We start from the raw sequence: 25391 nt of genomic DNA, 5'->3' as shown, positions 1-25391 counted from the left end.
CATTTGTCCCTATGTATCTCTTGATCTCTCCTTTTATTTCTTCTTCGTTCTTTAGTAGCATGTTTAATCTCCACATATTTGTGGTTTTCCCCACTTTCTCTTTGCCGTTGACATTCCAAGTATTGTGATAGGAGAATATGCTTGGTATGATTTGTCTTCTTAAATTTGTTGAGGCTAGTTTTGTGTCCCAACATATGGTCTATCTTTGAGACTTCCATGTGCACTAGAGAAGAATGTATAATCTGGTGTTCTGGGATGAAAGGCTCTGTAAATGTCGGTTATGTCCATTTGGTCTAATGTATCTTTTAAGGCTGATATTTCCATATTGATTTTCTGTTTGGATGAACTGTCCAAAGCTGTCAATGGGATATTTAGATCCACTGCTACAGTTGTGTTTTTGTCAGGTTTTTTGTTTTTTGTTTTTGTTTTTTTTTTTAGTTCTGTTAGTAGTTGCTTTATATATTTTGGTGCTCTCTGATTGGGTGCATATATATTGATAAGTGTCTTCCTGATTTATTGTCCCCTTTGTCATTATAAAATGTCTGTCTTTGTCTCTTGTTACCTTTTTTTAGCTCAAAACCTTTTTTGTCAAATATAAAAGTACACTATAACTGCTTTTTTCTGGATGCCATTTGCTTGGAGTATCATTTTCCACCCTCTCACTTTGAGTGTTTATTTGTCCTTGGAGTTGAGGAGATGTGTCTCCTGAAGGCATCATATGGTTCAGTTTTTTGTTTTTTTGTTTTTCATCCAATCCACTGCTCTGTGCCTTTTTATTGGTGAGTTCAGTTCATTTACATTTAGGGTGATTATTGTATGAGGATTTCCATAGCCATTTTTTCTTTTGGTTTTGGTAGCTCTATGTCTCCAATATATCTTTTCCCTTGTGTTTCTATTATTTTAGTTTGGTGCTGTTCTATGATTCTGTTTTCTTTTTCTTTAATGTTATGTGTTTCAGTTTTAGATATTTTGTGTGTGTGATTACCATCAGGTTTATGCAAAAGGAAATTTCATATACACAGTAGTCTTTTTTCTTCTGAATGCATTTTATCTCCATTATGCTTTGCAAATTCAAACCTTTACTCCTTCCCCTTTTATGCTGTGAGTTCATTTCTAAATTGCTTTAGCTATTGTCTTCTTCCTCCTCTTTAATGTTTTTATGTTATATTTAAGTGTATAACATCTTATTCTGAATAAGGTAGTAATTTCCTGCTTCTTTCTGTTACTCATCTTACTTATAGTTTTGTATCCTTTTGTCTTTTCGTTTCAGGTAGAATGTCTCCCTTCAGTATTTCCTGTAATGCAATTCTTGTGATAGTAAATTCCATCAGCTTCTGTATGTCTGGGAAAGACTTTATTTCTCCTTCATATCTAAAAGATAACTTTGCTGGATATATTATTCTTGGCTGGTAATTTCTCTTTCAGTAGTTTTGAATATTCAATTCCGCTCTCTCCTAGCTCGTAGGGTTTCTGTTTAAAAATATACCGATAATCTAATTGGATTTCCTTTGTAGATCACTGTTTTCTTTTACTTGGGTGCCTGGAGAATTCTTTCTTTGTCATTAATTTTTGACAGTTTTAATATAATGTGCCTTGGAGAAGCCTTTTTTTGGTTCGAGATTATTAGGTGTTCTGTTTGCTTTTTGGATTCAAGGATCCAGTTCTTTCAATAGGTTTGAGAAGTTTTTGTCAGCTATTTAAATAGGCTCTCTGTTCCCTTCTCCCTTTCTTCCCTTTCTGGTATACCCATTATTCTTATATTACTCTTTCTGTTGGAGTCAAATAGTTCTAGTAGTTTTTAATTTTTGTTTTTTGGTTTTTTTACTCTCAAGTCTTTCTCTCCTTCTGTCTGTCATTTCTAGATATTTATCTTCGATATCACTAATTCTTTCCTCCATCTGGTCAGCTCTATTTCCTAAGCTTGCTAGTTCAATCTTCATCTCTTTTATTGAGTTATTTAGCTCCAGAATTTGGTTATTTTTTTAAAGTCTCGATCTGTTTGGTAAAATACCCCTTTTCTTCACTGATTTTATTTCTGAGTTTATTAAACTGCTTATCTGATTTTTCGTGTATCTCGTTTTTTTTTTCAGAACTGCAATCTTGAATTCTCTATCATTTAAATCACATATTTCCATGTTTATTTTCTGGAGATTTTTCATTTTCTTTCTGAGCTGCCTTGTTACCTTGGTTGTTCATGCTGTTTGATGGACTATTTTTCTTCCTAGGCATTTATGGGAATGAATTTTTTTTTTTTAAAGAGTAATATTTCTAGCTGGTTGATTAGAAGCGGTTTTTCTGTTTTCCAGTAGGTGGTGCTGAAGCACCGTATTTTATTTTTTCTTGCACTGCTCTGGCTTCTGGATTCTGCAAGGCGGTGGAAAATTCCCTGTATTCCCTGGGGAGATGGGTGTCAGCTCTATGACCAGGTTGCCCCAGACTCAGGGCACCACACCCGAGGGGGGATGTGTGGGCGATGGGGTTCACAGCTGTGAAATCCCAGCACTGCCCGCTGAAACCAGACACTGCCAGCAGTGTTGTACTGTCCCTGGTGTCCCAGGTGCCGCTGATGGGATCTGTTGCTGTGGGTAGGTGCAGGGTGGCTTGGGAGAGACTGGTTCGTGCATTTATGGTTTTGTTTTCCTCCCAGTAATTGTGACTGCCAGACCTCAGCTGCCTCACCTCTGTGTCTCCATCCTTGTAACGGGAAATTAGCTGCGGTATGCATCTGCCGCTTGGGGAAGGAATACTCCTGTCTCTCCAGTTCTCAGAGCTGCAGGTAGTTTTCTCTGTAACCCAACACTCACTGGTTCATCTTCTCCTGGGGCTTGCTGCTAGTTCTGGAAGGATGAGAGGAGACAGCCAGGCTCCAAGCTCCACGGCTTTGTTTTCTGCCTGGCAGTGGTGGCTGCTTGACCACAGTTGCCATACCTCTGTGTTCTATCTCTGCCCCAGTCACTGGGTTCAGCTGCAGTATGGGCTAATCACTCAGACAGAAATGTTTATTCTATGCCCTTGTTCCTTGGGGCTGCAGAGAGTGCACAATGCAGCCTGATTCCTCTCCTTGCCTCTCCTGAGACCTACAGTGCGCTCTGGGCTGTCTGTGGCACCCCTCTTTGCTCTTCTCCCTTCCATCCTCCCCTGTTTGCTCTGATTTGCCCACCTTCAGATGTTTGGATGTGCGGCTCTCTGAGATGTGTTGAGCAAGGAATCCCTTGATAAATTATAGCTGTTCAACCTGTAGCTTCAAGGGAGAAACCAGGGGCACCTCTCATGCCACAGTGTTTCTCTCTTTTAGCATTTTGAATATATTAGACTACAGTCTTCTGGTCTTCAAAGTTTCTGATGAGAAATCCGCTGATAATCCTACTGAGGATCCTTTGCATGTGATGATTCTCTTTCTTGTGGTTTTATGGTTTCCTCTTTGAAAGTTTGATTATAATGTCTTAGTATTGGTTTATTTGAGTTTATCTTACTTGAGCTTCTTGGATGTTTATGTATTTCATTAAATTTGGGAAGTTTTCCACCACTATTTTTTCAAATATTCTCTCTGCCCCTTTCATTCTTTTTCTAAGACTAGCACAGCGTGTGCATTGGTTTGCTTGATGGTGTCTCACAGATCCCTTAGGCTCTATTTGGTTTTCATCAATCTTTTCTATTTTTCAGCCTAGATAATTTCCATTGTCTTATCTTTAAGTTCACTGACTTTTTTCTTCTACCTGCTCAACTCTGCCTTTGAATCCCTCTATTGAATTTGTCATTTCAGTTATTGTACTTTTCAGCTTCAGGATTTCTTTTTGGCATCTTTTATAAGTTTCCTGTCTTTATTAACATTTCCATTTTGTTCACACATTGTTTTCTTGATTTTTTTCCCACAACTTTTTTTAGTTCTTTGAGCATCATTAAGATAGTTGTTTTAAAGTCTTTGTCTAATCTAAATGCCGTAAGTCTTTTTCAGGGACAGTTTCTTTTGATTTATTTATTTTTTCCTTTCCTTTCCTTCCATACTTTCTTTTTTTTGTTTGTTTGTTTGTTTGTTTGTTTGTTTTGGTATGCCGTGTGATTTTTTTGTTGAATGCTAGATGTTTGAATCTTATAATCTGGAAAAACCCTTCCTCAGAGGTTGGTGTTTTTATTATTTATTTATTTTTTGATTTTTGTAGGCTGTGTGAGATGTAAACTTAATATCTAAAGTTTTTTTCTGAGCTTTTCCTTAGGCATGGATAATTTCCCTTTCTAATTTTCCCTTTATGTGCAGTTGTTTTTAAATGTCCTAGTTTTAAATTTCTGGCTCCTGAAAGTGGGAAAGCAAAAACATGAAGTGGAGTAAAATGGGCTCCAGCCCTTTAAATTCATTAGAAGTCACTTAAACTGTAGTGGGTGGGGCTTGTAGTAATGGGGTAAGAATGGGGTTAACAAAAATGTCTGCCTGTCTCTTTATCTCTTTGTACCTCTGTGATCAGAAGCATCAATCAATGATCAGAGCACAGATCCCTGTCATTTGGTTCATTTTCCCAACCCTAGCTCATGTAAGCCGTGTGCAAGCTGCTCTAGGTACATATACACAGCTGCCTGGCACATGGCTGGAGGTAGGAGAATGGGTAGCTGTTATTACACAAAGCTGAAATTGACCAGAATTAACTGCAGTTTCCCATCTAAATCTTCCCCTGGAAGTTGTAAGACTTCAACAGACTTCCGGGTTCCAAAATAGTTATATCAGTCAGATTCTGTCACTGCAATTGTTGTCTAGGAGATAGATTCCTGGTGCCTCCTACTCCATCATCTTCTGCGAATCGTCTCTATAATCCATTTTTGAGTTAATTTTTGTGGACAGTATGAAGGAGTCCAGATTCATCTTTAGTCATGTGTATATCAATCAAATTATTCTAGCACCACTTGTTGAAAACAGTCTTGTTTCCTTAATGAAGTACCTTGACACCTTTAAAATAGTGTCATTTTGTATATTTATTAAGCACTGATATACAATATTTTTTTCTTTCAAACACTTTCTAAGATAATGTGAAGGGGAAAGGATGAATAGTCATTGAACTTTGGGTCATTTGCTCACAAATACAATTAAGATGGGTAAAATTGGGAGTATTATAGCTCAAGAATGTGGGACATTTGTTAAGCTAATGAGAGTGAAAGGAACATTTTCTTTAGTCTCTGATTTCAAAACAGGAAGTTGAAGAGGCAATGCTACTTTTCTTGGAGAACATATAAAATTTGTAATTTAACGTAATCGAGTAGATTGTAATAAAATCTTATCTACCATTGGTTTGCAGAATTTATGTAAAAATTATTTTTAAATGTAATGTAAAAAATTGAGCAGCACAAAGCTATAGTAATCAAGCCAGTGTGGTATGGCATAATGGTAGCTATAAAGATCAACAGAATTAAGAATCCAGAAAAGAAATCCTTACATTTATGTTTTATTGATTCTGGGCAAGGATGCCAAGACAATTCAGTGTAGAAAGAATAATCTTCTCAGGACATGATGCTGGATATCCCCATGCAAAAGAATGAATTTGAGTCCTTCTTCACAGCATGCACATACACACAAAAATAAAATGGATTGTAGACCTAAATGTACAAGCTAAAACTATAAAGCTCTTAAAAGAAAATATAGGAGTAAATCTTTGTGACCTTGAGTTTAGACAATGGTTTCTTGGATAAATTGGACTTCATCAAAATTAAAAACGTTTGAGATACAAAGGATATCATTAAGAATGTAAAAAGACAACCCTAGAATGGGAGAAAATATTTGCAAATCATATATATTTGTTAAGAGACTTGTATCTAGAATATTTAAGAACTCATAGAGCTTGAAAATAAAAAGCAGCCCAGTTAAAAAAATGTGCAAAGGATCTCAGTGGACATTTTCCTAAAAAGATATACAAATGTCCATGAAAAGATGCTCGGCACCATTAGTCATCAGAGAGATGCAACTCAGAACCACAATGAGATACCACACCACACCTAATGGGGTGGCTATAATGAAAAAAAAAAAGACAGGTAATAACAAGTGTTGGTGAGAATGTGGAGAATTTAGAGCTCATGCAAGTGTTGGTGAGAATGTGGAGAATTTAGAGCTCATGCACTGTTGCTAGGATTGTAAAATGGTGTGGCTGCTTTGAAAAACTATCTGGCAGTTCCTCAGAAGGTTAAATACAAAATTAGCATATGTCCCAGCAATTCTACTTCAAAGCATATACTTAAGAGAAGTAAAATCATGTCCACACAAAAACCTGTGCATGAATGTTTATAACAGTATTATTGATAATAGCCAAGTGAAAACAACCCAAATGTCCATCAGCTAATGAATGGAGAAGTAAAATGTGGTGTATCCATCAATGGGATATTATTTGGCAATAAGGAATGAAGTAGTGATACATACTGTATTGCAGATAAACTTTGAAAACATTTTGCTAAGTGAAAGAAGCTGGTCACAAAAGACCACATATTGTATAGTTCCATTTATAGCAAATGTCTAGAATAGGCAAATCTATATAGACAAAAAGTAGATTAGTCTTGCCCAGGGGACAAGTGAGGGGGGTGGAGTTTTTGGAGGAAATGAGGAATGACTGCTAATAGGTTCAGGGTTTCTTTTTGGGGTGGTGAAAATTATACAATTGATTGTGGTTATAGTCGCACAACTCTGTGAACATATTTAAAACCATTGAATTGTACACATTAAATGAGTGAATTATATGGTATGTTGATAAAAAAAAATTTAAAATCGAGCAGTACCCAACTAAAAATATGAAGAAGAAAACATTTGAAAATGTGTCTATCTTCTATAGGTAGAGAAGAATTAGTTGATCGTCTTTAATTATCATTTTTTCTTTTCATTCTCTATCCTTCTAGTGGCTGACTAGGCTTATTAAATGCATACACTTTTGCGTTGAATGTTAGTAAATCATAATTCATTTTTGGCAGGAATTGAGTTCTTCTCAGACTTTATCACATGATGGAGGATTCTTCAATAGACTGGAAGATGATGTTCATAAAATTCTTATTAGAGAAAAAAGAAGAGAACAGCTTACAGAATATAATGGAACAGATAATTGCGCTGCTCATGAACACAACCAGGCATGTAAAATAGAGAATTCTCTTAAAATCACAATGAAACTAAAACAAAATTTTTCTTTTAAAAAAATTTAAGCAGTAGAATCTAATTATGTGATTCTATTAAATTACAGTTTTAGAATTTGTCTTAATCATAGATATTTATATTTAAAAATGTGAAGTACTTCATTCACTGATGGATATTTATTGAGCATTTGGTATATACTAGGTTAGGCTGTGGCATAGGGTAGTAGGAATACCAACATGAATTAGACTTCCTTTTCCTTAGACACTCAGAGTAGTGGGCATTAGAAGAGGTAGACCTGTACAGAGAATATTATTCAGCAAAATGAAGGCATTTAGAGACATATGAACAATAAAAAAGAGGTCTTGAATAGAAAAAGTAATAGATCAGTCAGGTGAATTGTGAAAGGTATATGAAAAAAGACATTTGGGGTGGATTTGGAAGGATGAATAAGCTGAGAAATGGAGAAAGCCTAAGGGAACTGCAAGAACAAAGGCCAAAAGTTAGGAAAGGCCCTAGTTAGACTAAATATTCAGGAAACTGAAAAATTCTGTGTTTTAAGAAATATAGAGTTAAGTTAAATGTGGGATAACACCACCAGAGAAATAGATTGCATTTAGATTATAAAGATTTTTTTATGTGAAACTAAGAATTTTATCCTGTAGACCAGGGATTGCAGACTGTGGCCCATGAGCAGAATCTGGCCAGTAGTCTGTTTTTGTAAGGCCTACAAGCTAAGAATGGCATACATGTTTTTAAAATAGCGTCTTTAAAAAAAAAAAAAGATCTCATCATATGGAGACCTATAAATCTGCATTTATTTTCTCACCACAATCTCATCTTCTATCTTACTTCCTCTTAAACTTTGAACCTGTTCATTACCTTATGTTTACCTCCAGTCCATCAGTAACTTCTCTCCTAGCCTGAAAACTTGTAGTAATTTCATTAATATCCCCATGAACACTTTCCTCATACTTCCTTGATTTTCTTTTATTCCCTGGTTCCCATTACGCAGCATTGGCTCTCACAGAATTGTCTGCCTTTTCTATTCCGATTTAATTCCTGGGCTGCCAGATACGACTGGTGTTCGATTCTGATAATCAGTGCTGTATAACTTTTACCATATCCTTTTTATTCATAACAGCCAGGACTGCCTAACAGTCCTTTGAATCATCTCTTTCTGACTTTGACAAATTTCTACAATGGTATACCAAATTATAAAAGCCCATTTTCTATCCTTTTACTCTCTTCAACGGATGTTATCTTTTTGTTTCCTAAGACTGATAAATTCAATCCTTCAACAAATGAAACACCTACTGTATTGTTTTATAGGACACATGAGAAGTCAGACCGTTTCAGAATTTTTTTACTACAATGTAGCAATAAGATTGGTTAATAAATAACACTAACATAATTTCACACGAAATATCTATTTCAGGTTAGCCATAGGTACTCATGAGCTGCTACTTTTCTGACACTGAATTAAATTTGATGTTTTTCTGTATTGCCTTGACAGAGTTTATGTACAGTCCAAGCAACCATGTTAACATTTATGGTTAGCATATTTGCTTCCTTCTTTTTTATTATGAGTTTCCCCTTTGTGGTCCATATCGTCTTATTTTTTTAAAAGCCATCTCAGATAATTTTTGGAGAGAAAGAATATTAATATATTTCAACAAATAGGTATTTCAACCCCTTTGTAGAACACGGTTGGTATATATGTTTAGTTAAATGATTAAGTAGTATCAATGATTGAATAAAACCATAGGACAGTGCAGTACAATAAAAGTCTTTGAAATCAAACCTAATAACACAAAATATAGCTTTCACAGCTTATCAGCTATGTTACATTGGGATGAAGTTACCCACCTATACTGTTAGTAGGAAAATTAGAAATTATGATTTACAATGTTTAGCAGAGCATGTTGTACAGAGTACACATTTAGTAATTACTTTTGTACATTGTAGAAAATGTTAAGTCCAAAAAAAGGATACATTAATAACGTGTCACAGTAATTTGAAGGAATGGAGATCAGGGATGGTATTCTTAGAAGAAAATAGCTTTTGAATTGGAATTTAAAGGACAGTAGAGTTTGAACATACTCTAAGGGAGAAGAAAATGGAATGCCGTGAGTAAAAGTATTGAAGTAAAGGTATAAACCAGTTTGATTAAAACAGAAGGATCATAGAGAATAGTATCGGCTGTTTGGTAAGGTAAGTTGGAAAAGATTATGGGAGATTTAAAGGCCTGATTTATGATTTAGTCAGTAGATAGTAAAGAATTTTTTTAAGGTTTTGAGTAGAGAGCAATGTTTTATATGGTAATATTCCACTGCAGTGCCTAGTAAAAACTGAATGAAGGTGAGGACTAGTTATAGGAATTAGATAATACTCAGTATTGTTATGGATATAGAACAATAGTACCATACTACTAGTGGTAGTGTAAATTGGTATAACCATTTGGAAAACAATTTTACATTAACTTTTGAAGTTGAAGATGATGGGCAGACTGTATGTTCTAGAAATTCTACCCTAGATTAAACCCTGGAGACATCTTCAGGAAGAATGTTGAAAACTCAGTTGTTTGTAATAATGAAATTGATAGGAGAAATTAATGACAGCTATACATAGCAACATAGATGAATATCAAAAACAAAATGCTTAATAAAAAATTAAGTCACCAAATAATAGTTTGATGCCATGTATATAAGTTTCAAAAAGTAGAAAATTTAATATATTTTTAGGGTGTGTGTGTGTGTGTGTGTGTGTGTGTGTGTGTGTGTGTGTGTGTAGTATAATGGGAATATAATGACAAACATAAAATTTGTAATAGTGGATATCCTCAGGAGGATATGACTGGGAAGAGAGGCACATGAGGGATACCAAAGTATTGGTAATGTTCAAATTCTTACTTTGCATGTTGAGTTATTTTTCTTTTTACCTTGCATCATTTATATATATTTCTTTCACATGTGAAATTTTTCATAATTAAAAATATTAAGATTTTTCTTATACTGTGTCATCGAGTGTAATAGAGAGGAAAAGATTGAGACCATTTAAAAAGTACTTTTTTTTTTAACCTTTCTTTCCCCATTGTACTCTTTTCTCAGAGAAAGCTCTTCTTTTTGCCAAGGTTAAAATAATTTTTTATGGTACATTAATATACCAGAAAATTTTATTTTAGATTTTTAAAAAGATTTTTATTAAAATATAGCTAACATACACTATTATTTTAGTTTCAGGTGTACATCATAGTTATTCAACATTTATATACCTAAAGAAGTATATAAGTACAGTAACCATCTGACACTGTACAGTGCTTTCACAATATTGACTATATTCCCTATTCTGTACATTATATCCCCATTACTTATTTGTTTTATACCTGGAAATTTGAACCTCTTATTCCGCTTCACCTTACTACATTTAAAAATTTTTCAATTACAGTTGACATTCAATATATATATTAGTTTCAGGAGTACAGCATAGTGGTTAGACATTTACCAGGAATTTTTAAAGGTGAAAAATAATTCAACCCTAACACAACATTTAGTTTCTTTTTTGAATACTTCTTTTCTAGGAAAATGCCACATGTATAAGCATTTAAAAATAATTGTAAAAGTAAAGAATTTAGTTTCATAGCCTTTTGCATACCATTAATTATATTCTGTCAAATCAACATGCTATAATTTGCTTGGTCAGTGCCTTATTGAACAATTAGGTTGTTTAGAATTGGTCAGCTAATATTCATTGAACATCTTCATATATTTTATATATATATATATATTTTTTTTTTTAATTTTTTGATGAATTATTTCCTTGGAATAAATTCTTTAAAAAAGTAGTTGAATCAAAGGATATAAACATCTGTGTTGCTCTTGATGTGTATGAACATTGTCTTACAGTAGCAGGATAATTTTTCCACACCTTCACTGGCATTAGGTAGATCATCTACTCCTGATCCCATTCCTCTTTATGGCCTTCAGATCTTTGTATTATTAATTTCCCTCATAGCATATTTTACCCTTTTATTCTGTGGATGCCTTATACTTACTATGTCCAAACTCAGGCTCATTATTTCCTCTCCAAACCAAGCATTTGGCTTGACCTCCATCATTTCTGTTTTTGGTTTCATCATTTTATCTAGATATACAGACTATAAATCTTTTTCACATTACTGTTTTTCATGGCTTGAGAGTTTTTAATCTTTGGAATATTTTTCAAATTTCTTTTACATTCTCACTAACATTTCTCTAATATATTTCTCTTTCTAGTATTCAATAATCTTTTAACAAGTCTTTCTGCCTCCTGACTTCTAATGCTACGTAATTTATGTTATACACTGCTAACAGCTGACTTTTTTTAAAGCATGACTTCACCATGCCACACACCATGTCCTTAAATTTTAATGTCTGTTGAATCAAATATAGCAGGTCCTTAAATAACATGATTTTGTTTGATGTCGTTTCATTATAACATGATGAGGTGCAGTTGGAACTTAACTCTTGTTTATATCAATTAGCCTATGGTAAAATTGGTTTTGTTATACGTAGTTTTGCTTAGAGTTGCAGAACTTATCCACAGCCTTAAGTGAGGACTTCCTGTACGATGTCCTTGACCTGACATTTAAAGTCCTCAGGTCCCGAAATCAATTTAGAAGAATGCTACCAGCACTTATAAAAAGAAAAAAGAAAAAAATGTCCAAGTATATGACATCCATTCATATTTTATGAAATTTGTTTCTGTGTGTATGTTTTATTATGGTACTTACTTTTCTGTGTATATATACTTTTCCCCCCCAGTAATGTAGAAACTATTATGTGGACTACTTTTTAGTTAAATGCAGATGGTGAGCATGTCAGATTATTAAATAATAGTTCTTGAACATCAAATAATTGTGTTTTTAATAACTAAATTTTATTTACCCACACTGAGAAAAAATATTCTGAATGTACCAGCTTGATTATTTAACATTTCTTGTTTGCTATTGAGATTGTGTACTTTTTCATGTTTATCGGTCATATGCCAATTATATGGGTTGTGACATATTTTTTTCCAGCATTTCATTTCTTTTGATTTAGTTATAGTATTTTTGGAGATTTTTCAACAAGTTAAATCTATTAATCTCTAATTTTCTCCTTTTGGCATCATGTTCAGAATGACTTTCCTACTCAAAAATGATATTCACACTCATCTAAATTTTAATACTTATGTGCTTTCATTTTTTCAAAATTAAAACAGTATGTTATATTGTTAAATGATTATGTATACCTCAGTATAAGACAATTTTGATAAGAGAAATATTTAAGTGAAATCTTCCATAATCTCATGTTCTAAGAGAGTTATTAATTTTGTTGTATGTCCTTCCGGTATTTTTCATTGGTATATAGCATCAGAATTTTGGGATCATATTAATATATTTTATAGTTTATATCATCATTTTTAGCGATTTTAGAGTTTATAGCTTTTTTTAATTTAGCATGTATTTTAGCCTGTATCTTGCAGTCGGGCATTTAAATTGTTGTCCAATTTTTTGATGTAATAAATCTGCAGTGAACAGTCTGATAGATATTCTTACCCTCATTTATTTAAGATAAATTCCTAGAAGTGAGATTCCTAGGCCTAATAGTATTTATAAATTTTAATTTTGATCCACCAACCTTATTCCTTAACTAGAAACCTGAAATGTCTATCTTTCTCACCTGCTGCATTCAACTTCATTAAATGCTCTTGATTCCTACATTCAACCTCATCATTAAATGCTCTTGATTCTGCTTCCAAATAATTTGTCACATGATACACTTCTTTACGTTTAAACTGCTTCCACCCGAATACAAGGCGTAATCTTTCTGATTTGGGTTTGCAGTAGCAATTAAAAGATCTTTCCAGTGGTCTTACCGCACTCATTCATTTTCCACATATCACCCAAAATCATCCTTTAAAAACATAGATCTAACGTAAGACTTATAGTCCTGCTCAGAATCCTTTACTGTTTTCTATTTTACTCAGAATTATATGCAGACCATTGTTATAGCCTATAAGGCCCTCCAAAATCAGGCCTCTACCTGTTTTTTCAAAATCTCTTGTTCTATTTTCCCACTAAGTTCCAACCATACTGGCCTCTTTTTCTTCAAATTTTCTAGGCTCTTTCCTGCCTCAGAACCTTTAAACATACTGGTTTTTTTTTCTACCTGGAAAGCTCTTACCTCCACTTTTTACTTAGCTAATTCCTACTCATCACTCAAAGTTCATTTTAAGTGTATCTGCTTCAGAGAGAACTTCCCTGATCCATGAGGGAGTAATTCATGTTATTCCCTTTATATCACTATGCTTCTTTTCTTGGTAGTTTAAACTTTGGTTTCTAATTGTAGCATTTCTTTATGTTACATCTGCCTTGTGTATCAGACAAGTCTCATGAGGGCAAGAATCTGGTCACCATTTTATACCCAGCACCTAGCAGTTAGGTACTCAGTTAATAATTTTAGAATAAGTTAATATTACCACATTAATCATTAAGTAAATAGAACCGATTATACTACTATCAGAAGTATGACTTTGGGTTGATTTTTTACATTTAAGTTTATTTTAGTATATGTTGCAAGATGGCAGGGATTTAACTTGATTTTTCCAAGTTAAATTTTTCCAAATTTTTCTATTTGTCCTATAACATACCATTATTCTGTAATTCAGCCTTTTCTCACTTTTTAAAAATACAATATATTACAATAAATTCTTACATCTTTAATCTCTCTTTGGACTTTCTTTTCTGGTACATTGCTCTGTCAACCTATGTGCCTTGACCATGCTATTTTATTTATTTTTGCTGTGTAGTACACAATTATTTGTTAGGCAGATTCCTCTTCATTACATTAACTTTTTATTTGTTTCCATCCTATATTCTCCCAGATGAAGTTTTGACTGTCTTGCTGATAGTACAAAATCCTATCAGAATTTCAATTGAAATTTTATTGAATGTACAAAGTAATATTTAGTCTTCCTGTCTACAAATAAACTTTGTTTTATATCTCTTTTCAATATTTTGTAATTTTCATTATAGATCCTGAAAATTTCTAAATTTTAATCTTAGAGGTATTTTTTATTGCTATTGGGAGGAAATGGTTTTTCTAGTTATATCTTCTTCCTGCTAATTGCTAATATGGAGAAAAACTATTTTTGTTCTTTATTATTTATTTTGTGTTTGTTTTCTCATAAGTTTTCAAATCTTTTTGTTTTTGTTTTTGTTTTTGTTTTTGTTTTAGGCGAGGCAACCCTTGGTTGACCGCACAGATTGCAAGGACCTTGTCAGCTTACAGTCCCTTATTTTTTATTTAATGCCTACAGCACCTGGTCTTCCTAGGTGGTCTCCCATCCAAGTACTAACAAGGCCTGACCCTGCTTAGCTTCTGAGATCAGACGATATCGGGCTTGTTCAGGGTGGCATGGCTGTAGACAAATCTTTTGGGTTTTAAAGATAGACTAATAACAGCTTGTCATAGAGCACTTTTAATATGTTTCTGCATAGAAATATTTCAAAGCCCTGATATTGTTTGTAGTTTGAGATTAATCATAAATGTCTTATTTGCTTACATTATACATAACTGCAAATATATCATTGAGGAGAAGTGGAAATAAAGTCAGTAGTTTAAGGTTGCTGTAGAAAGTGAACTAAAATTGGGAAAATGGGGATTTTTTTCCTCTTAAACTTACACAAAAAAATATTCTAAAGCAGAATCAGCAGACTATCTTAGTTCTAAAATAGTGTTTTTCTCTCTTCAGGAAGTAGTTTTGAAAGATGGAAGAATTGAAAGACTAAAGTTGGAACTTGAAAGGAAGGATGCAGAAATCCAGAAGCTGAAAAATGTGATCACTCAGTGGGAGGTTTGTGCTTATTTATTGTCGTAAACTACTAATTTGCATATTTTCTATTTTTCTCCAATGTAAATATGTGTAATGAATGTTTGGTTGAGAGAATAATGTTTCTGCTGTTTAGGTTTTTAAAAAATTTTATATTAGTTTCAGGTGTACAGCACAATGGTCTGACATTTATATAATTTACAAAGTGAATTACTCTAGTACCTACCTGGTACTCTACATAGCCGTTAGAATATTATTAACTATTTTCCCTGTGCTGTACTGCACATCCCCATGACTATTATGTAACTACTAATTTATACTTCATAATCCCTTCACCTTTTTCACCCACCCCCTCCAACCATTTGCTATTTAGGTTTTTAAATGCTTTCATTAATGACATAAAATTCGAATGTTGATAAAATTTATTTTTATGGTCTAATATTTTTATATAGTCTAATAGTGAAGATAAACATGTAAATAATTGCAGTACAGTGTAGTCTTTATAAGTGAGATTTGCCTGAGAGCTCCAGAAGCACAGAAACAGGAATGAATTGGTTGCTGCTATTGAAAATTAGTAAGGATTTTACAGAAAAGATGGTATTTCCAGGTAAAGAAAACAGCACATACAAAGATGTGGGAATGATAGGAAATACCTTGTCGTTGACATTAGAGAAATGAGAAATTGTAGAAGGGGAGATTGGAAATGTTAGTTGGGGTCAGCATTTGAAGGCTGTAAAGGTCTTTAGAAGTGAAGTGACATGAGAATTGAGAATTGTTATGTGAGGTGGTAATGCACATAGCTGAAGCCTGGAGTGAATATAGTTTGGTAAAACAACAGGTATTGAGTGTTGAGTGTAAGAGCGAGAGCACATTTTGAACTGGTTTGGGCAGTAGAAATAACAGACCCCATTTTGGACATGTTGGGTTTGAAATGGCAATAGATTCAGGCATCGATGTTCAGGATGCAAGTGGGTACAGTGGAGTCACAACATTTGTGCATTTAACTTTAAATGCTCTCTTTTTCATGAAATTAAACACACCAGTAAGGGCACCATATATGTCATTTATGTTCTTTATTATAAATGATATGGTGCTAGTATTTTGTACATTTATGTTTTTGTAGATACATTTACTTACTATTCTAAATGGTATGGTTCTAGTATTTTGTACATTTATGTTTTTATAGATACATTTACTTACTATTCAGGATTGTATATATAAAACTATGCTATTTTTATAGGCAATATAAAGAATATTCATGGATAATTTTGCTCATTTGCAATTTTTGCTTTATGAGCTGACTTTAGACCCTAAGGCTGATATAAGAGATGCCTCCATGTACACTGATCTGGATCTTGGACAAAAAAAGACTTGAGCTAGAGATAGATTGGTGAGATATTAACATTGATTGATACTCTGAGAGTGAGAATTTCATAGTAGATACAGTTTTATATTCACAGTGGATATATTTCTGTATTCATAGTGAATATATTTGTAGTTGACTGTATAAAGTTTTCCCCTTCATATTTTTGTTTCTATCTGACATCTCTCTCCTTCATTTCTAACCTCAGATGGTCCTACTCCCTTTATATTTACTGTGGTGCTCAGCTTCTGTTCAGTATTATCTGCAGTATTACTCAGTTACATTACTGATTTATCATTAGCAATTGACCGGACAGAGTATTTAGTAAAAGCCATCTTTGCTGGACTTAATTTAAAATACATTAACTTTGTTTTACGAGAAAGACTTGAATCTCATAACTTCTGTACATATCTGTGTACATGTTGAAGGAAGAAATGACAAGTTTCTTATACTGATCTGTTCCTCTGATTTCTTGTTTTTCTATAATGTATTACATGTATTTTTTTCTAATGTATTAAGTATTTATAAGTAATTCAGAGTATGTTATATGTTCAATAAAGGCAGTGTAGGGGGAAAATTCCCTGGATTATGGCCATTACTGTGGGAACATAGTTCCTCTTGTTCACAAATGTACAGTTGTGTCATATATGTAGTATGAGAAAAAGCTAAGTCATTGGGGAAAAAATTGAAAAAGAATTAAAAGATATTTCAGTAAATTAACAATTCATATTAGTAAAAAATTACTTTAACAGTAATTAGTGAAATAACAAGAGATTAGTAAATTTAGCCTTAACTGAATAGCTAGAACTATGCTGTAGAATTTAGCAACCACTATGTGTGTGTATCTTAAAGTTAAAATAAAATTAAAAATTTATTTTCTCAGTCACACTAGGTGCATTTCCAGGAGTTAATAGCCACATATTGGACAGTGTCAGATATAAAACAGATACAGAAAGTTCTAGTATAATGCTGAATAGTCTTGGTACAGAGCTGTGAATCATTTTTCTTTTTGTTTTCACCTAATTCTTTTGAATTATTAGGGTTTTATTTGCGGAAGGGAAGAGAAAGGCTTTAGGAAATTTTAATATTTTCCAGAGTTTGCTCCACTTTTATCTTTTCTTCTTTATTTTTCAATCACCTGTAATATTAATTTCTATTATTATACCAGGGATTGAATTTAAGTAGTAGACAATTTTGAATACATTTTCGTCCATCTTGTTTCTTTCAATAATAACTTATGTCTTTGAGCAAGCCAAGAATTCATAGCTCCATAAATTAATAGTAAATTATTAATTATATCATTTACTTTTTAAAAATTAAATCTTTTTTCTTTGACTATTAGGCAAAGTATAAAGAAGTAAAGGCAAGAAATGCACAGTTATTGAAAATGCTTCAGGAAGGTGAAAGTAAGTGATTTTTGTGTTTTTAGAATTAAAAGTTAATCTTAAAAAATATTTGAAGATAATTTTCAAGATATATGACTTATTGACAACAAAATAGAAAGGTTTCCCAGAGTGATACAAACTGGATTATTGCTGATAACTTTATTATTATAAGTTACTCTGTAGCACATTAGGTATTATACAGATTTATAACTATTCAGATAAGAGAAATCTTGAAATTTCATTTCTTACAAATTATTAGATTAATTTAGCAGGAAAACAAAAATAACATTTGCTTGAGATTCTTTTTAATTATTAGAGGAGAAGGCCTATTATCATTTTAGATTTTCCTTCTCTCTGACCCCCCACTCTTCATACTTTTGCTGCCACTCTAAACTTTTGGCAATAGGTCACCAGCAGGAAGCTAAAGAAATCAATCAAAAATGATTGGAGGTAATAAGATTAGTAAAGTTGATGTTATATGAAAACCTCCACAAATCAGTTGATTTCCTAGTGACACCTTGACAATTCTATGAAAATTTTACAATTCATAACAAAAGTACATTAATTTTTTAATGTAAAGTTTATGCAAAGGAATTACAAACCATAAGAGACATAAAGACATGAATAAATGAATAAGTCTTCTGAATAGACAAAATTAAGTCTAATAAACAATTTTCCCTGTTAATTTTATAACTTTCAAATTTTTTATAATATAACTATAACAGCTATTATACAGCTTAACTATAGTGAAATGGAAGTTAAAGAATAATGAGGAAAGGCATTATTTGAACAATTAGATATCAATATCCTGAGATTCATTTAGATCTGTACATGTTACTGAGCTTCATGTGGATCACTTAATGAATAAAATTATGAAAATAAAATAATTGTTTACAAAGTATCTTCCTAATTGAAGAAATTAAGAGTATCATTGGACATTGGGTATATGATTTTTAAATATGTAAAAATAAATATTCTTTAAGGAGATAGTTGTAAAAAGTGAGAAAATTAACTGATAAAAGCTTACTCTCAATAATGGATTAAAAATGGCTACCAGTAAATAAAATCAGTGTCCATACTCCATACTATAAATATTCCAAATAGAAATATTTTATATAGAACTGTTACATGAAAAATACAGTACATTAGAGTATACATACTCTAGCATTTATAATATAATGTAAATATGGTCAGTTATGTTATGGTACAACATGTATTCCTAAAAATCACCAGTCTGCAGAATCACATAGTTAAAACAAAAAGATTTATGAGGAAACTGGAGTTAGGAGTATACAACACTCAAAAACTTTATCAATGACACATTTTAAAAATATGGGACTCTAATAGAAACAGTGTGACAGTTTATAGATGTTAAAATGGTTAAACACAAATACTATACTATGGCACTTTACGTTGAACATAACCTAGTTTGCTTGTAAAAGTAGGCTTCAGAGAGTTGCAGCTTGTGTGTTACTGTTAAGTGATAGATGACTTTAAAGTTTGTATGGTTCTCAATACACAGTGACCTGAGATATCTGGTAGATATTTGAGATGTGTGCGTGAGTACAGTCATCTGTGTGCACAAAATTGTGCTTAAGCAAATGCAAAATTCTTATTATGTTTAATTTGTTCCCTAATATGTCAGTATTGTTGAAACAAGCATTAGAGGAGAACTGACTATAGTTAAAATATTACATAATTATTAAAGATCACTGGTTCTCAGTGTGTGTGTGTGTGTTTTAAGTCTGGAGTGGAAGAATAGAAAGTATAATTTGTAAAAGTTATCAAGTTGATTCTTGAGAGACTGATTTGTTTCTTGATACAGCATTATACCTTATTGCACTTCATATTAAACTATGAAAAATAAATTTGAATTACAGTGTTATATTGGTAGAGCTCTGGTATCATGTGCTCTATTTAAACATTTCCTCCTCTACTAATTATATTACAGTTTTACTTTTCAATCTCTCCTAGTTTGTTTTTAAAGTTGAGGAGTTAGTTTTTCATTCATTAGCCATTACCATGGATAAAGCAGTTTGTCAGCCATGTGGAAATTTTTAAAGTTAAGGTACATAGGGGCCAAAATATAGATCTCTTGGTTCCCCAAAGAGGGAAAAACTTCTAGAAAAATGAATAATTCTGAGACCACAGATGTTATATGATCAGTTATGATCATATGAGCTACATTTATTTGATAATACTTTATTGGTATGACATGTCAGATAAAAATAATTTTAGTGGACCTTATAGTATGCTCACCCTGACAATTTAACAAACCAAACCAAACTGAAACTACATTTTTTTAATCTTGAAGATTAGTCAAGGCATTTAAAAAGTTTTCTCCCTTTGTGAATTATTTTTTATTTTTTATTTTTCTGTCTTTGTCCTTTTTAGTGTAGATGGGAAAACTTTTTTATCACACACACACACACAATTAATATTTTAACACTAGAGAAAAGTTAGTTTTCCAAGAAAATCTGCTGTGGAGATAATGATTGGCATTTTTCAGTGAAAAATAAGAGCTATATTGGGTCAAGAAATACATTCATTAAGCATGAGGACAATCTTTGCCTGACTGCAGTGATGTCTTGGTTTACTAAAGTAATGTGAAAGTATTTGAGTGATTAAAAAAATTATATTACTCTTTCTCCTTTTTTGTCAGTGAAAGATAAAGCAGAAATACTTCTGCAAGTTGATGAATCTCAAAGTATCAAGAATGAGCTAACTATACAGGTAAGGAAAACTGAATAAGGCTGGTTTTCTTCAGCTGTTCTTTAGTCTTGAGTTATGAAACTTTACTAAACAAAAATAAAGCCCATGAATGCTGCAAGAAAGTGATATAAATTATATTTCATTATTATGTAATAGCAAACAAATGAAGATTCTGTTTACTGAGTCAGAGAGGTGTGTATGTCCTGAAGAATAGGGGAAGATAAGGTTATATTTTAGTTGATGTGGACTATGAATATAGAGATAGGGAGGGCAGATAAAACTTATGTTGCTCTTGGACTTGATTTTCTCCCCTTTCTATCCTTATTCTGTGGTCTTATCTGTCTTTAATATACAGCTGAGTAAAATGCCTAATTGAAATTGGGGTGGTGGGGGAGGCGTTCTCCTCTGATGCCCATTCATCCAGTAGTCAGAAATCATCATTGTGAATACGTGTTAAGAATTAAGAGTATTTGCCTAAAAAGACAAAAGATGTCTTTTTTTTAAATTGAATATTTGGTTATAGGTGACTTCACTTCATGCTGCATTAGAACAAGAAAGATCTAAAGTGAAAGTATTACAAGCAGAATTAGCCAAATATCAGGTATGCTTTTATAATTTTGAAAGTGTATTTATCACAAATAATGCACTACTCTTAGGCCAAAATTTATTCACCAAAAATATTAATAATTTTATTGGTCATATAATTTACATTTTAGAAGATGTTAAGGTTATTCTAGATATTGGCATATACAGCAATAACTAAAATATTTCAGAAAAATCCTCGGTACTACATTGATGATGTGGCATACATGCCATTGAATCATGTCAAGGGAAGGTATATAATGACATTTGTCCAATTATATAAGTTTAACCACTTGGGTACAGCAATATCTCCTAGATGTCTTCATTGTTAAGGTATATTTACCCCTTTGTAATTAATAATATGTGGAGTGATATTTTGAGCTTGTGTTAATATCCTTTTCACCCAATGGTTTAGCATCCATTGATGCTATTTGTAGCAGTTATTGTTTTGGTGGTTGCAAAATAGTGATTTTTCTAATTCTGTCATTTTTTCTACATTTGCAAGCTGGCATTCAGCATTTTTTTTTTTCTGGATGAAACAGTAATAAATATCAGTGCTTTGTTTCAATATGTGTGTACACACACATACATATTTGTATGTATGTGTGTCTAAGTCATGATATAAAATATGTTAACTAATGTGAGGTCACAATCAAAAAAGTTTGAAAGCCACTAGTGGCCTAGAGAACATAAAAGTTGTTTAGCCCCAGCTTTGCTATCTCATCAGTTGAGGAAGGAGAATTTGCCTGGGAGGCTTTGAAAAAGATCCTTGAAGTTTTTTTTTTTTTTAATCTTGTTGAGGGGCAAGGTAAGTGTTTTAAGCTGTATAACTTTGGTACCTATGTATAGTGGGTATCTACTTGTAGAAAATTTTTTTTAAATTTATTTTTGTTTTCCTGCTATCAGGAAATATTGTGTTTAATACATGTCATTATACATCTCAGGTCTCACATAATCTCTTCATACTTATTTCTCTGAATTTTTGCAAAACTTATTTGGTCAGGAATAAATCACAGTGTTCTTATAGTTGATTTTTTAAAAAAGAAGATTGATATAGAAGTGTATTTGGTTACCAAAAGAGAAGTAATAGGCAGAAAAAGGACGAAAGAAACCAAGAGAAGCTACCAACATTATTAAATGGACCTAGGTGTCATGTGCCCTGATAAAACCACCATTTAAGAAACCCACTTTCTACGGAAAAGTTTCCAAAGTTCCCAAACTTGGTTGATCGTCAGAATAACTTGAGAACTTTTTGAATTACAGATAATTCAGCCCACACCTGGTAATCTTAAATAAATAGGTTTAGGACATAGTCTAGACATCAGAATTTTAAAAATATTACTACTCAAGTGGTTCTAATGATCAACTAATTTGGGTACCATTGTCATAGTTTATAAAAATGGAGGAAAACTATTGTAAGGCAGATACATCAAACCATTATTTATGGTTAAAATGGAGGGTAGAGTAGTTATGAGTGATTTTAATTTTCTTCTTTATACCTTTGTACTTTCCATATTTCTACAGTAAGTATTTACTTTTAAAATCAGAATAAGGAATAAAATGTTCTGTTAAAAGTAATTAATGTAAAATACTTCTTGTCTTTTATGCTGCATTTCTCTTTCCTTGTCTGAAGTCAAAAATTATAAATGGAGTTTCAGTCAGGCACATTAAATACAGATGTATATTTGTCACTGAGCATTATGAAAAGTATAACCTACATTTCAATGCAGTGATGAAAAAATCATATTTCTAATGTCTAATATGAACTGAATTACCCAAAAGGGTAATGAACTGAATTACCAAATTTGCTGATCATATGGAATAAATTGTTTTAGTAATGATTGAAAGTTTTATTTTAAAAGCAATCTGGGATAGTCTGAATGAGCTCTAAAAAATAAAATACTGGTGATCTTACTAAGTCTAGACTAATTCAAATAGAAGTAACAACCTACCTTAACCATTCGTAAAAATAACCATGTAACAATAATTTAGTAGTATGCACAAATTTGCAACAGACTCAAAAAATAAATTGCTTCCTTCTCAAATCTCAAAATGCCTTTGGTTTCATGTATTTTTTAAGTGAAAATGCCCACAAAATGGTATTTCCTAAATAATTTGCCCTATTTTTCTTTACAGGGTGGCAGAAAAGGGAAAAGAAACTCTGAATACGACCAGTGTAGGTGATTCCATTAGCCTTTGAGGTCAACACAAAAATTAAAACTTTCAGGGTTTTCCAAAAATGTATATATTTAATGCTGTGCAACTGCTAAACTATGCAGTTTTTTGTTGAAGAAATGCTTAAAACAATTAGCTCACTAACAGTCTATAGTTTTTTGTCCTTTTGGCTTAAAATGAAAAGAAAGATAGAATTCCAACAGAACTCAATGATTATTGTTTATTATCCATACTTCTTATTGCTTTAGTTTTTCATCAGTCAATAAAATTAATTTACTCTTCCATTAATATGTTTGATTTTTTAAATTTCAGAAACAATGTGAAGGTATTATTTTTGCATATAGCACAAACAATTAATCAGATCATTTTAAGTTCAGTGACTATTTATTCAGCACTTACTGCATGGAAAACCCTACAGGACTTACAAGACGAGTGAAAAATGATTGATATCCTCAAGTATCTTATGCTCAGGAGAAATAGAAGGTGAGGTTGATTAAAGACAACAGCAGAAGTAATTACCATGCAGATTAGGGTGTGACATTACCTTGGAAACTTGTATGAGATAGTCTTTGGAGGGTAGATAACCTTTTCTGTAAATTTGTTAAAAGGGATTTTAGGCAGAAGGAATAAAATCTGGGCTGAAATATTTGTTTAAAAAACAGTCTGGCTTAAGTATGGAAACAGGACACACTGAGAATAGAAAGTGTAGATGTGGGGGAGAAACGAGAGCTTTTTCATTGGTATAATCAATTACTGGAATAATTAGTAGTTTATGGGATTCTTTTTTTTTTTAGTGTAGTCAATGAAATACAAATATGATTCATTAAAATACCAAGGATTTTTTTTTGTTTTTTTAACAAAGATGAACACATAAATACTGGTCTTGTCTTCCAAAACCAACACTATATGAAAGATTCCACTTCATGACAGTCTTTGAAGAAAAAATACGTAATGTCATTATTGTGCTTATGTCTGGCTTCTTCTATAAGGTTACATGAACTTTGCAAAGAATTGTGACTTTTTATTCCCTGTATTCTCAGTGTTTAGTTCTCTCTGTGGCACGGAGGCGATGCTGAAGAATTATTTAATTAATTGAGTGGTAAAGCTTTTTGAGATAGTTTTTCTCTTTTATTAAGAGTAGGGACCATCAGAACCTAATTCACTAAATATATATGGTAATATTCCATAATAACATATTTTTCAACCCAGTGATGAACGAAATCAATTTCTAATGCTCTCTTATATGAACAAGCTAGAGAGAATTTGAATCAGAATAGTTCGAATTATAGTTGAACTACATACCCAAATAGTTAATGAACTGAATTACCGCTGCTCACATTTCTCCTCCTTTGTCCTTTTTTTCATCCTTTTTTCCATCTATGCATGATATTTAATGCCACGTATAGTCCTAGTTGATGCCAATAATAAAAAAGCATACTATATTATCATCTGCTTTTATTATCTGCCTGCATATTATAGATTTGGTACATTAGCATCTAGCATGGTGCCTGGAACATGGTAGGCATTTAATAGATACGCCATTCTCTACTGGTGTATATTGGTTTAACATCACTTGGGCACAAAAATTATCTTTCGTGTTGTGTATTCTCTAGAGTACTGTATTCATAGCTCTTTTACCCCCTGAATTCTTTTTCCATGATTAGTGTATCTACTCCTGTGTCTTAATCTGTCACTGTATGCCAGTATTTCAGTTTCAACAGGGAAAGCTTCATCTAGTAAGAGATCGAAAAGACACTCAGTGATCAATTGGTAATTTCCTTCAATCTTTTAAATTGATTTCTTAGGCATTGTCTTTTAATAAATATCATTAGATTCTTTTCAGTTTACTGAACATTCAATAAAATTATTGATCACTTATTATCTGGTATCTGTAATAGAGATTCAAATTTATCCACAATTGGAAGAAAACAAATGTAGAAAGATAATTATAAATTATTCTAATAAGTAATAATTGGTATATTCAAATTGCTATTAGACTACAGAGAAAAGACACTATATTAAAGGGGGCATCTTAGACAATTTATTTTAATTACTTCAAACTATAATATCTTACTTAAAAAGTGATTAGGGCAGTATAGCCAGTTAATTAAATTTGGAAAATATTTTTGACATCTTCTATAGTGTGTTAGTAAAGCCAGATGAACTAGAGCTATTTTCAAGCCCCAGTTCTGTTACTTATTAGTTGTATGACCTTGGCTCATAATAAACA

General features: G+C 32.3%; 1 protein-coding gene and 1 pseudogene across 3 annotated transcripts in view; one reads left to right on the top strand and one right to left on the bottom strand.

The window, feature by feature from the left end:
- GKAP1 (G kinase anchoring protein 1) overlaps positions 1-23449 on the top strand; it is a 64481-nt gene extending 41032 nt beyond the window's left edge. Inside the window, exons 7-12 of one of the 3 annotated variants that reach the window (XM_011372046.2) lie at positions 6937-7089; positions 14867-14968; positions 17650-17713; positions 20355-20425; positions 20928-21005; positions 23123-23449. In XM_011372046.2, coding sequence (XP_011370348.1) covers positions 6937-7089; positions 14867-14968; positions 17650-17713; positions 20355-20425; positions 20928-21005; positions 23123-23170 — 516 coding nt within the window. In that variant the 3' untranslated portion in view covers positions 23171-23449. The remainder of the gene's footprint in view (positions 1-6936; positions 7090-14866; positions 14969-17649; positions 17714-20354; positions 20426-20927; positions 21006-23122) is intronic. The other 2 variants (XM_023537772.1, XM_011372047.2) reach the window with 2 other exon arrangements.
- LOC111746723 lies at positions 14423-14541 on the bottom strand (annotated as a pseudogene).
- Positions 23450-25391: the final 1942 nt, after the last annotated feature.

This window comes from Pteropus vampyrus, unplaced genomic scaffold (assembly GCF_000151845.1).
Source record: "Pteropus vampyrus isolate Shadow unplaced genomic scaffold, Pvam_2.0 Scaffold199, whole genome shotgun sequence".
NCBI classification, from domain to species: Eukaryota; Metazoa; Chordata; class Mammalia; order Chiroptera; family Pteropodidae; genus Pteropus; species Pteropus vampyrus.
The sequence above is the reverse complement of the archived record's forward strand: the minus strand, read 5'-3'. Positions and strand labels throughout refer to the sequence as shown.